General features: G+C 43.4%; 1 protein-coding gene across 1 annotated transcript in view; it reads left to right on the forward strand.

Moving 5' to 3' along the window:
* FAM98A (family with sequence similarity 98 member A) overlaps positions 1–14,616 on the forward strand; it is a 109,596-nt gene that overhangs the window by 53,026 nt on the left and 41,954 nt on the right. The window contains exon 6 of the mRNA XM_082249453.1: positions 9,512–9,628. Within this exon, the coding sequence (XP_082105579.1) occupies positions 9,512–9,628 (117 nt within the window). The remainder of the gene's footprint in view (positions 1–9,511; positions 9,629–14,616) is intronic.

Raw genomic sequence — 14,616 nt, forward strand, 5'->3', positions numbered from 1 at the left:
CCAGTTATATTTTCATGCTTCATCTGAAGCATAAACAGTGATGTCTGGCAGTTGAGATTTAAATTATATACGAGATGTCTGTTCTTACCCACAAGCACATTGTCAAGGTGAATTTGTTTTGCACAATTCTAGCCTTGAGTTTCTTGAACTCGATTTTCGTAAACCTAGAGTATATATGTATTTTATTTAGAATTTGCTAAAAATATTTGTACTTTTCAAATTTCCAGTGATTGGCCCGTTTTAGTCTTTGCTCCTAGTATCTGTACTTGCAGCCAACACACTAATATAGAGCAAACATTATGTTTTTCATTTTTCCTTCAGTCATCAGTTCACTTTCATGACCTTTTTTTTTTTTAACCACTTTAAGACCGTAAGATTTTGCTGCTTAATGACCAGACCACTTTTTTCAACTTGGCACTGCGTGAATTTAACTGACAATTGTGCGGTCATGCAATGCCGTACCCAAACAAAATTTACGTCCTTTTTTTTCCCCCCCACAGACAGAGCTTTCTTTTGGTGGTATGATGCGCTTTTTGTTTTTTGCGATAATAAAAAAGAGCAAACAAAAATTTTGTGAAAAATTGACATTTTCTACTTTGACTGTTAAAAAATATCCAATGTATTAAATTTTTGTCATATATTTAGGCCAAGATGTATTTAGCTACATGTCTTTGACAAAAAAATTCTCAATCAGCGTATTTTTATCCACTTTAAGACCGGAAGATTTTACCCCCTTCCTGACCAGGCCATATTTTGCGATTCGGCACTGCGTTACTTTAACGGACAATTGCGTGGTCGTGCAACGCTGTACCCAAACAAAATTTATGTCCTTTTTCTCCCCACAAATAGAGCTTTCTTTTGGTGGTATTTGATCACCTGTGCGATTTTTGAGAAAAAGAGCGACAATTTTGAAAAAAAAACCTATATTTTTTACATTCTGATATACAACATTCCCAAAAAAAATTTAAAAAATAAATTTTTTTAACATTTTAGACCAATTTATTTTCTGCTGCATATGTTTGGTAAGAAAAATTCGCAATAAGCGTATTTTGATTGGTTTGCACAAAAGTTATCGTGTTTACTAACTATGGGAAAGATTTATGTCATTTTTATTGTTTTTTTTTTTTGCGGCACTGTGACATTGCGGCGGACAGATCGGACCCCTAACTGATATTTTTGACACTTTTGGGGGGGACCAGTGACATTACTACAGTAATCAGTGCTATAAATATGCACTGTTACTGTAATCATGACACTGGCAGGGAAGGGGTTAACACTGTTGGTGATCAAGGGGTTAAATGTATGCCTCATGCTTACTGACGTGTTTGGGGGGAGGGGGGTTCTGTGACAGACAGAGATCACAGGTTCAGTTATGCTGAATCCTGTGATCTCTCCCTGTCTGTCACAGAAGATCCGCCTGCTTTGTTGATCTTCTCACACTTTCCCCGACAATTGGGGAAGAGAGGCGGTGATCGCCGCCTCTCCTCCTCCTGCCCGACTCCCGCTGTGTCGAAACACAGCGGGAGCGAGCCTCTGGGGGCGCGCGCGCGCCGCCGAGCCCACTCGGATTTCAGCGATGTAGGTCTACGTCACTGGACATAGCAGAGCCACAGTAGCAGCACAGTAAGCAGTATTAATGTGGTTACGATTAATTTTACATTGTACGTTGGGTCTTTTTTTTTTTTTTTTTTTTTATTTGCAATTGCATCAAAGTATTTGATGTGGGCCTTTTTTAATTTATATTTAAGGCAATAAAATCAAATCAAACATGACACATTATGTATTTCCTTATGTGTCCTTTCTTTATTCATCTATTAATTTGTGTGCAGAAGTTTGCCTTTCAGTACACTCTAAGGGGGGGGGGGGGGGGGCTTTACTTTTTTTTTGTAGAAGTTGTTTGTAATGTTCTACATGGGTAATTCACATGTTTATTTTAAGATAGGATTTCTTAGAATGCTCATTGGTGATCATGGTGGGCCTTTGGGTGAAAGTAAAAGCAAAGGGGTTTGCACCTCTCCTTTATGTTTATCTCAACAGGAAGTAAGGGCTCAGTTTTAGCTTGGTAAACCTTTTTCATTTTGTCCTACCCTCCCTGGCTGGTGGTAGGTATCATTTTGTCCTACCCTCCCTGGCTGGTGGTAGGTATCATTTTGTCCTACCCTCCCTGGCTGGTGGTAGGTATCATTTTGTCCTACCCTCCCTGGCTGGTGGTAGGTATCATTTTGTCCTACCCTCCCTGGCTGGTGGTAGGTATCATTTTGTCCTACCCTCCCTGGCTGGTGGTAGGTATCATTTTGTCCTACCCTCCCTGGCTGGTGGTAGGTATTTTCGGTTTAATCCATTTGACTAGCTACAGAGGTAAAAGCTTGTTTTGTCTCTGTTCGATCACTGCTGCTTGCCTACAGTGGCTTTTGTTTCCTCTGGCCATCCATTGCTCTAGTCACTGACCCTCACCTGCTATCAGCTGCCTGGGTTCATGCATACAATGCCTCTTACTCTAAGCTTGCACATCGTCCGTCATACAAGATAGGGCCAGGGACTATTCATAGGATTCAGATATATTGGGCAGACTAGATGGGCCAAATGGTTCTTATCTGCCGACACATTCTATGTTTCTATGTTTCTTGTCACTGGAATAGTGGCAGATCACTATGATAGCAGGCTTTTGCTGTTATGCGCTTAGATTTGGTTGCTCTGGCCACTTCCCATTGCCATTTTTAGATAATCTAAGGGAGAGGGAACCCTTCTTTTATAGACTTGTTCTCCTCCAACATAGTCAGGGTCACCACAGCTGAAAGCGGGCTTTTTCAACACCTTTCTTTTTCCCATGCATGGGCTCTGTTTATATAGACACCTGCACTACCATGTTCTGGTAGGTAAATGGCAGACTCTAGAACTCCTGCATTCTTCTCCATGCTTGATAAGGTTTTTTTTTTTTTTTTTTTTTTTTTATTAGGATGATAACTAGGATTCTTTATTTTTTATTAAGATAGCAGAGTGGTGTGTCTGTTAACTTATTGTAGTAGGAGTCTTGGGGTTCAAAACTGCTGTCTGTACGTTTTTCCATTTGACTCCATAACATATAAGGTAAAAAAATAAAATAAATCAGTCCTTCTATCCAACTGACTCTTTCTCTTTTAGAGCAGGTTGTAGGGTTTTTCCTTTACTTCCTTGTTTTACCTCCGGTGAATTAGCCAGCACTGGCGTCTAAGTCGAAGACTGAAGACCATTTCTGTTTTTTTTTTTTTTTTTTTTTACCATAAACACTTGTCCATCATTACTTGTAGAGCAGCAGCTACCTGGAGCTCAGGGACAAGTTTTTAGCATAAACTAGAAATGCTCATTCAAGCTCTTCCGGAGATGCTGAATTTTAATGGATCCTTCAACTGGGATTAGTACTGCCACCAAGTTAAGCTTGGTCACAACGCAGAGTTTGCTAATTCACAACATACCCTCTGGTTAGAGGGAAAGCTTGCAAAACCTGGGGACAAGATCTACAAATCACCCTAACTCCTGAACAATGGGAATGTCTATATAGCCATATACACAATGGCTCTGCCAATGTGACAACACAGGAAAACAATTCTAAAATCCTATTGAGATGGTACAGAACACCAGCCTTATTACACAAATTCAATCCATCCCTTACTAACCTCTTTTGGCATTGTCAAAAAGAGGTGGGCTTGCTCCTCCACAACTGGTGGGAACGCACACTGATCCAAACTTTCTGGAAAGAAGTTCACTCCATAGTATCACAAGTAACAACCTATACCTTAGACTTCACCCCAGCACAGTTCCTTCTACACCACACCTCTATCCCCAACAAATCTTATTTCAAATCCCTATCAATGCACATGACCAATGCCGCTAAACTCTGTTTACCAGGGTTCAACCCATGCTCCTCCCCTATTGGAATGGCTTAACCGTATATAGAAAATTGCTGAAATTGAAGAGCTCATTTGCATTGTGAATAACCGCCCATCCTAATTTGCGTCTACCTGGGCATGCTGGATACACTTTAAAAAACCGAAACCTTCTGTCACCTGGTTAATCCTTCAATGACATAGGCTACCTTCTGTACTTCTGGACCCCTCTCTATACATAGTTAGATATGACCACATGAATCATGCGCTTTGCCAAAAACAATTTGCCAGAGGGACCTCCTGGTAATCTCCCGCCAACCACCCTCCCTTTTTTTTTTTCTCTCTTCTTTCTCTCCACTTCTTCATTCCGCTCTCTTCCTTACACATGACAGAAGCAATACTCCCTCCTGGAATACCCTATGACTAGGGAGAACTATAGTGACCATTGTGTAATTCTCTACCTCCCATCAGACTTTCAAAATCCTCCCCCAGACCTCTCAATACACACCACCCCTACTCTCCAGGAGCATGAAACGGATATCATCCCTCGACTCCCTTTTTAACTCCTTCTCATCATTCCCCCCAATTGCTTTTCTTCATGTTTTTTATTCTTTTACCTTATACTGCATCATATGTTAGATACTGGCTTACTTACTGTTCTCTGAACCAATGTTTGTAATGATAATTACCTCAAGTCATAAGCCTTAAACTCCTAATGTATATTGTACACTGAACACCATGTTGTGTATCCATTCTACTTACAGACATGATTTTTTACTCTGTAATTGATACATGGCTATTTTTTTGTATGGAAACCACCTTATTTCAATAAAAATGTTTTTGGGGGAAAAAAAAAAAAAAAGCTTGGTCTTCCAGGGTCTTTTCTAACCATCAATTGAGAACTACTTTTTGGTCACCAGACACGTCCACACCTTCTGCTTTTTTTTCTGAGGACCTTTCTCTCTCATACATTGAGGGACACAGGAAGTCTTCTGTCCTCAGGTTGATTGGACACTGACAAACTGTAGACCAGACCAGTATTTTATTTATATAATGCTTGAATTTTTGTAGTACCCTAGGAGGATGAGCATTTCCTAAGTTCTTCCGTTTTACAGGCTGACCCATTTTTTTTTTTTTTTTTTAACAACTCTTTCTTCACGTTTTTTTCCCAATCAAGACTAATCCTTGAACTGGATTGCACATGGGTTTCCTTCCAGACTTTATCTTGGTTAAAATGGCTGTACTTCTCAGGTTCACAGTCATTAACCTTGACTCTGCACTTGTCCTGCATCTGCAGACTTACTTAGGGAATAGAATGTCTCATTTTTATTGGTTGCTGGGCACCATTATTTCATTTTCCTGCAGGCTTTGCCGTAAAAGGGGCTAAAGGTGTGGGGAGAGCACTGATGTGTCACCCACCGGATGCGCTTTCCTTCCATATACTGTTGAGGTAGCATTTCCCTAATGTTATAAAAACATCTTGAAGTTCGATCACTGCTGCTTGCCTACAGTGGCTTTTGTTTCCTCTGGCCATCAATTGCTCTAGTCACTGACCCTCACCTGCTATCAGCTGCCTGGGTTCATGAATACAATGCCTCTTACTCTAAGCTTGTACATCGTCCATCTGCTCTATATAATGCCTCTTACTCTAAGCTTGTACATCGTCCGTCTGCTCTATATAATGCCTCTTACTCTAAGCTTGTACATCGTCCATCTGCTCTATATAATGCCTCTTACTCTAAGCTTGTACATCGTCTGTCTGCTCTGTGGCCAGAGCATGTTTGATTCTAATGGAAGGGTACAGTCCCACTGTACCAGGTGCCTCCAGTTCTATTTCTTTCAGGGGTTTGGGGGCTCCATGCAGCACACCTTCTAATAATTAAGAAAAGGGAAAAATCTGCGCTCAGGATAGATTTTGAAATAAAAGTTGGCTGCAGCCTACCTCTAAACTGTTCATAGAATGTACAGTAAAAGTATAGATACAACAAGGAGGTAAGTGGCGCTGCCAAAACTAAAACTAAACAGGGAAAAAGGAAGTACTAAGGCAGTGATCCTCAACCCTGGCCTACAGGGCCCACTAACAAGCCAGATTTTCAAGATAACTGAAATACATCCCAGGTGATATCATTTTCTGCTCAGTGATTGCAGTACTCTAGTCTGCATCTCCCCATAATACCTAAAATCTGGCCTGTTAGTGGGCCCTGTAGGCCAGGGTTGAGGACCACTGTATTAAGGTGTCCTCAGTGTAGAGAACCAATTCCAAATACAAATATTAAAATGACCCTTCAGGTGGCATACATAATCAAATAGTCAGTACATAATATGCACAATAAATAACAACTGATAAAAGCGATTATACTGAGGATATAAAGTGCATAAAAGTGACTAGAAATCTCAGTGGTAAGATAATTGTTAAATCCAATCTAATTGGTGTACGGTAAAAAGTGCAACAAAACGTGTGATTATAAAGTGCTGCAGTGACTGTATGTGCATAAGCTCTGTGAAGAGCAAACCCCACAAAAAAGCAGGTGTGGGTATATAAAGATCAAAAGAGAATTAATAGCAGTGCATGAGCAAGTGTGGGTATATACAATAAATTATTACCCAAGGGAAATGAGTAACAGTGCTGAATATAAATTGGTAATGAAACAAAATGCGATACCAAATCGCATACGTGGGGGTATAGAAAGAGCAATACCCAAAAAATGAATTAACAGTGCAAAGATAAATGTGGGTATCTGAGGTGAATACCCAAAGAGAATAAATAACTGTGCTCATTACAGATGAATAGATAGTAAAAAAAATACAATGACAGGTCTCATATGTGGCGAGAGAGGTGAATATTCCCAAGATTTGCAAAAAATAATATAACAATAATATAGTGAGGTGAAATCCTCAAAGGAGTAGCTACTGATAATAGTCCCATGCACAAAAAAAAGTGCTTAAGTGCATGGTTATAGCTAGGTGCAGTTTATATTGGTTTGTTAGTCCAACTGACAAAATAAGGTGCTCCAGTGCAAATTTTTTATTGTGCCGATTCCAAACATGGGTGACAGGTGGTTCCTCGAGTGTGGCCGGTGTGGTGGGCCAAGGTGCTCCCCACACTCCCAAGACCGCACTTACCAGAAGGGGGTACCCCTACAGGGGTAGTAAGCCTGTACTCCAAGTAGGCTGTGGCTCCTCTATCCCTCGCAGGTCCTTAGTGGGCTCCTCTGATTCTGGTATCGGTAGAAGTCCTATCACCCTGGTTTGGTTAGAGGTATCACTGGGGGTCTTTAAGGTGGATGCTCTCAAAGGCCAGGTATGTCCAGGGTATGTGTAAGGAAAGAGACCGTCACTGATCTGAATGGACGATGACAGGTTCTCTTTACCGCCAGACACCCCCGTCCTTTCAGATCTGCTGTAGGGGGCCCCGGAGCCCACACACTGCATCCAATCTCCTCAGAAAACGGCTGACATGCTGGGACTTGTAGTCCCTTCCTGTGAATGTCTGAGACCTCACCGTCCAATCAGAGCTCAGTCCCCTCTCACTATACACTCCAGTCGCATTCACCTCCAGTGTTCCCCCTGTGTATACCAACAGGAGCTGCTGAATAATGATGCACCTACTGATAATGCCTGGAATCCTGCTGTCCTCTGACTTTGTTGGGTGTGGCTGGGTCTTCTGCTCTTCTAGCTGAGATATTCACCAGAGTCATTCAGGACTTTGACCCCAATTACCCAGTTGTTTACCAACTCTGAATGTAAAGACCAAAGCGTGATCCCATACCCTCTACAGCCGGTAATGTATCTGATTTGCCTACAGCCTTAGCAACTTCTGAGCCATCCGCCACAGAGATTTTGTTTCTGAGTCACTTAAGTTCTAGACATAAGAACCTACCCCTGAGGAGTCAAGTCTACTGCTATTACTCCCAAGTTAAAGGAGAGTGTTTCAACTCTTAGCCACAGATGGACCAGTTTTTTTTTTAGTTCAGCGGGGACCAGTTTTATCAGTTCAGCAAGAATTTTGTTCAGAAATGCCACCCAGGATCGAGTCATGCGTACCATACCAGTGGAGCATTCATCTGCCTTTTAAGGACCTAAATGATTAGTGGTTGGAAGCCACTTCCATAGCTCTTCTTTCACAGGCAGGTCCTGTCCTTCATCTATTTCCAGATTTTTCTTTGTCAAACCTTGTCTGACTCGCCAAAATCCTTTTTAAAATGGATCTAACCACCAATGTTCATCCTTTGCTCGTTGAACATGCACTGCTGGACTTCAAGTATGTGGGTGCCTCCCTTTTAACTAAAAGCTATATGTGCAGCCGCTCTCTGCGTCACACATGCAGGCAGTGCAGGAAACACGTAACCAAAGCCATGTCTCTCCTTCTCCACATCAGTTCCTGGGCTATGGTTTTGTGTATCTTGCACAGCTAAAGGTGTTGCAAGAGTGAAGGAGATATTTCACTGGCACTCACAATTGTATAAAACAATAAGGGAATAGAGTTGTACACACAGCACAGTTAGTATTGCCTCACGTTGTGGCAAGGAAGGAATACCACAGACTGTGTAGTTTGCTGGCCTTGATGCTTTGCAACCACATCCATTCGTATTTATTGAAATGTGCCACAAGTGTATCACAAATGCATCTTAAAGCGGTTGTATCCCCTGTGTAAAAAGAACAACCCTGCAGGACAATGGCATAATGTGCTAGTATGCATCGCATACTAGTACATTATCAAATACTTACCTTAGAACGAAGTCCCCACACGGCCGCCCGGACACTGCTGAGGCAGCTGACATGTTCCCTCTGCGTCACTTCTGGGTATGGCGGCTCCGGCGCTGTGAGTGGCTAGAGCCGCGATGACGTCACTCCCATATTTTAGGCTTACCTGTAGGTAAAAATTAAAAAGCTTAGTATACTACCGCTTTAAAGTGTTACCAAACCCACATACGTAAAATCAGTCTGAATATGCAGTAAAGCATGCTTGTTATACTCACTGTGGAACCTAAGGGGTTAATCCTTTACATTTTGTAAAAAGGCTGTTTGATCCTGTATGCACAGATCCTTCTCCTCTTCCACGGACTCCAGAACATTTCCTGATAAGACAGACGTTTAGGGTCAGGCTGCACATGTTCAGTTTGGTGTGGATTTCTAGAGAGAATTCTGTTTTTCTTGGGAGAGTGCATGTGATCAGCACTGTCCAGACAAGAGGGCCAGGGGTCCTACATCCTGATAGGACAGCTCAGTGCAGTATGAGAACTCCTCCTACAAGCTTTACTAGGAACTGATAGAAGTCACAAGACTGCTATATACTGCTGAGGAAAAAGGTATTTATCAGTTTATAGTTACTAAAATAATTGCATTTCCATGTTCTGTGTACTGTGGGAGACCAGAAATAGTAATTGCAGGCTCCTGGGTTTAGTAACACTTTAAGGCATGGTTGCTTTAACGTCAACTGATCACTTCCTATTTTTTGCATTGTTTTAAAAAAAAAAAAACCTGGGCATTTGAGGAGTTTCACTTCATGTAACTTGAACGCCTGTGCAATGCATCGGAGATGCTCATTAACGCTATAGTTGTATTAATGCACATTTTTAATGCGGTTTCAAATTTCAACACCTGTTGAACTTTGTCTTTGTTTACAAAGGTATTTTTCTTTTTTGTAGGAAAAAATAGAAGCAATTAACCAAGCCATAAGTAATGAATATGAAGTCCGGAGAAAAATGTTGATTAAACGTTTGGATGTGACTGTACAGTCATTTGGTTGGTCAGACCGAGCAAAGGTAAGCTTATTGTTATATATATATATATATATATATATATATATATATATATATATATATATATATATATATATATAATTACATACATAGTGCCTTGCGAAAGTATTCGGCCCCCTTGAACTTTGCGACCTTTTGCCACATTTCAGGCTTCAAACATAAAGATATAAAACTAATTTTTTGTGAAGAACCAACAAGTGGGACACAATCATGAAGTGGAACAAAATTTATTGGATATTTCAAACTTTGTTAACAAATAAAAAACTGAAAAATTGGGCGTGCAAAATTATTCAGCCCCCTTAAGTTAATACTTTGTAGTGCCACCTTTTGCTGTGATTACAGCTGTAAGTCGCTTGGGGTATGTCTCTATCAGTTTTGCACATCGAGAGACTGAAATTTTTGCCCATTCCTCCTTGCAAAACAGCTCGAGCTCAGTGAGGTTGGATGGAGAGCGTTTGTGAACAGCAGTTTTCAGTTCTTTCCACAGATTCTCAATTGGATTCAGGTCTGGACTTTGACTTGGCCATTCTAACACCTGGATATGTTTATTTTTGAACCATTCCATTGTAGATTTTGCTTTGTTTTGGATCATTGTCTTGTTGGAAGACAAATCTCCGTCCCAGCCTCAGGTCTTTTGCAGACTCCAGGTTTTCTTCCAGAATGGTCCTGTATTTGGCTCCATCCATCTTCCCATCAATTTTAACCATCTTCCCTGTCCCTGCTGAAGAAAAGCAGGCCCAAACCATGATGCTGCCACCACCATGTTTGACAGTGGGGATGGTGTGTTCAGGGTGATGAGCTGTGTTGCTTTTACGCCAAACATAACGTTTTGCATTGTTGCCAAAAAGTTTGATTTTGGTTTCATCTGACCAGAGCACCTTCTTCCACATGTTTGGTGTGTCTCCCAGGTGACTTGTGGCAAACTTTAAACGACACTTTTTATGGATATCTTTAAGAAATGGCTTTCTTCTTGCCACTCTTCCATAAAGGCCAGATTTGTGCAGTATACGACTGATTTTTGTCCTATGGACAGAGTCTCTCACCTCAGCTGTAGATCTCTGCAGTTCATCCAGAGTGATCATGGGCCTCTTGGCTGCATCTCTGATCAGTCTTCTCCTTGTATGAGCTGAAAGTTTGGAGGGACGGCCAGGTCTTCGTAGATTTGCAGTGGTCTGATACTCCTTTCATTTCAATATTATCGCTTGCACAGTGCTCCTTGGGATGTTTAAAGCTTGGCAAATCTTTTTGTATCCAAATCCGGCTTTAAACTTCTCCACAACAGTATCTGGGACCTGCCTGGTGTGCTCCTTGTTCTTCATGATGCTCTCTGCGCTTTAAACGGACCTCTGAGACTATCACAGTGCAGGTGCATTTATACGGAGACTTGATTAAACACAGGTGGATTCTATTTATCATCATTAGTCATTTAGGTCAACATTGGATCATTCAGAGATCCTCACTGAACTTCTGGAGAGAGTTTGCTGCACTGAAAGTAAAGGGGCTGAATCATTTTGCACGCCCAATTTTTCATTTCTCTAGCGCTCATTGACAGACGTAGTCCTCGGTGATACACCACCTTCGGGTTATGTTGCCTCCACAGGAGCAGGACTAGACAGGAAATTAAAAAGCTCTGGCCACACCCTAGGGGCAGTCCCAGAGGGTATATCCTCTCTCTCTCTGCCTCAGCAAATCAGTTATTTTCTGTCTAGTTAGGAGTAAGGACCTAGATACCTTGCTGGGATCTTAGGTCCTGGCAAGAATTTTTTCTTAAAGGATTTTTTAGACAGCTTTTTTTCTCCAGTGTTCCTGTGAGATCTTCAAGCAAGAAAGCTGAACTGGGCGACGGGCTGGATGTTGAGATCCGGTGGTCACCCCAGTTCAGCCTACGAGCGCGTGCAGGCCATAGCTCCGCGCTGGGTCGGCCGCGACAAAGTCCCATTAAAGGACTGTCCACGCGAGTTAAACGTCTCGCTGAAACGCCAAAGACCATGAGTCACGGCGTCCGTATCGGTCGACAGCCCTCCCGCCCCCCGGTGGAGAGGGGTACTGTCAGGAGTTGGTGCCCGCCTGGTTCCGGTATGGTGAGTAGTATGTTCCCCCTTTTCCCCTGACGGGTCTTGTGGTGAACGCGGGCCCCTCTCTGTATGGTAAGATAGAGTCCCTCTCTATCCTATAACATGACAGAGCATCCAACTTAGAGTGTGATTTTATGTGCAAAAAGCCAGGAGGCTTGGTTTGGGAGCTAACAATCTAATTGTATACATGTTAAAAAGATGTAATCTGTGGCATTCTGGGAATCTTACGGTGTTAAGAATAAGCTACCTACCAGTCAGAAGCCACGGACATGTAGACTGCCTTCCTAATCAGATCTCCAGCTATTAGCAGGCCTCCCGAATGGCCATGCGGTCCGCCAGGGCCGGTACCGCCAACCACGCCATATCCCCATGCAGAGAGAGTGTTGTGTGCCCTGCAGCACACCGCTATTCAGTACAGGCCGCCGCCATTTTTTTTGCTGGATCGCACGAGCCACCATTTTGGCGTAGCCTCGTGTCTCCAGCATGGGGGCGGCCATGTTTGAGGTGATCCAAACACCTCGTGGAGCTTGGGGGAGGCGCCGGAAGGCGTGCAGAGGGGCGGAGCCGCCTCCTTTCTTCCTGGGCAGCCAGCCAAAAGACTTCCTGTTTGTCAAGACAGCGCTGTAACCTGTTGCAGTTAAACTCTGAGCATCAAGTGGTGAGCCTGGGGGTCTATCTCTCTCTCTCTCTCGATCGATAGGGATCCCTAGCAGGTAACACTAAGGGGCTTTTGTGGCGCTGGGGGTCTGAAAAAAAAAAAAAAAAAAAAGTTTTTTATTTTTGAATTATATTATCCAGGAAGTGACTGGAATTATCATGGACCCTGCCACACATATTCCCCCACCTGTTTCCCTCGAGGGGGCCACGGGACCCGCCGGTGCACAGAGTATAGAGTCATTTACAGCAATTTTGGAGTCTATGGTGGCTCGGGTGGAGGCGGCCTGTCAGGGACGGGGGTCAAGGAAGCGACCCCCGCCTACCCCTATACTATCTGACACCTCTGACTCTGATTCAGAGATGGTCACTGCAGTTGCAGGTTCCTCTGCAAGGGCTGTTATCCCAGGTAAAGCCCCCTCAGACAGTGAGGAGGACGCTTCTTCTCCTGCTATAATTCAGGAAGAAGCATTGGTGGACGCACTAGTTGTGGCAGTGCAGGAAACCTTAAAACTTGAGGCTTTACCGGCAGAGGCAACTGAAACAGAGATTCCCTTTGGTACTAATAAGCCCATCAAAACGGTGAAGGTTTTTCCTGTACCTAAATGTTTCGGTAATCAGATTAAAGGAGAATGGGAGCATTCTAAACGTACCTTTACTATTTCCAAGCGTATTGCTAGACGCTATCCGTTTGAGGAATCCATCATTAAGAAATGGACGGTACCACCAGTGGTGGATCCACCTATTTCCAGGCTGAATAAAGCCACGGTTATTCCAGTGGAGGACACTTCGTCCTTTAAGGATCCGGTGGATCGAAAGATGGAAGCAGAGTCCCGCACCATCTTCTCTCTGATAGGGTCAGCATTTAGACCAGTAATTGTTATTGGTCTAGTTTCCCAGACACTTACGGAATGGGCGAAAATGGTACGCCAAGATCTTAGGGGAAAAGATATTCCCCAGGAGACATCTGATTTGATGGAACAGATTATACAAGGGCTACAGTTTATCTGTGACGCAGCCTTGGACACTACTCCCTTATTAGGGCATGCATCTAAGTCAGCGGTGATCCTCAGACGTGTGCTGTGGTTAAAATGCTGGTCAGCTGACCTAGGTTCCAAAAAGACCTTGACTAATCTCCCTTTTCAGGGGAATCGTCTATTTGGGGCCAACCTAGATGAAATCATTAAGGATGCCACTGGGGGCAAGAGCACTTTTTTGCCACAGGCTGCTAAAGCTAAGGGACCTCGCAACAAGCGAGGACCTTTCTTTACCGCCCATAAAGGGCGCCCGGCTGGTACTAGCGGGAAAGGCAAGACTCCTCCAGGAGGGTTCAAGAAGGGCTGGTCGGACAAGCAAAGGACCAACCCAGCCAAACCCGAAGCAAAGGAGTACACAGCCTGAAGGTGCGCCCCCACCCGGTTTCAGGGTGGGGGGGGGCGTTTTCACCGGTATTCAGGACATTAGATCGAGCATCAACCACTACTACCGGTGCGATTCTTCCCTTCCAACATTTAAGTACTACAGGAAGCGGTAGTTACCGTTCCCTGAATAGATCTTTTCCTTTACCTTTTCCTAAGATTAGTCCCGATACCTCACAGGAATCGGATCTGGTTGACCAGATAGGCCAAGTAGCCTCTAGTCGGGTGACTTCGGTCCCTGAGGTTCAACCAGAAAAGATCACCTTTCCTGATAACTATCAGGTATCTGATAAATGTGTGGGAACAGAAAACGACCAGACTTTCTCGGATGGTCGGGGCCAGATACCTCTAGGGACGCCTGGTTCAGATTCTATCAGCGCCAGTGGTCCTAGAAATTCTAGGCTGGCCTCCTCAAGCCGGCCTGGCCGACTTGGACATGTTAGTCGTAGACGTTCCGTGGGAACTTCGTCTCAGGGAGTGTCTGTGGTCTCAAGGACCAATTTACCATCATGCTTTACAGTCGCTAGGTTTAATGGCCTGGCCATTGAGACCCAAGTACTGAAGGACAGAGGTTTGTCTACTTCAGTCATTCCTACCCTTATTAAAGCAAGGAAAGCGACTTCCAGCAAAGTCTATTATCACACATGGAAGACTTATATTGCGTGGTGCGAATCTTTAGGATTTCCTCCACGTACCTATTCGGTGACTCGAATATTGGCCTTTTTGCAACAAGGGGTTGAGCAGAAGCTAGCCTTGAGCACCATCAAGGGTCAAGTTTCAGCATTAGCAATCTTCTTTCAGAAGCCTTTAGCTACCAAATCCTTGGTGCGGAATTTCATCCAGG

This window comes from Pelophylax lessonae (assembly GCF_965119305.1).
Source record: "Pelophylax lessonae genome assembly, chromosome: 3".
Lineage (NCBI taxonomy): Eukaryota > Metazoa > Chordata > Amphibia > Anura > Ranidae > Pelophylax > Pelophylax lessonae.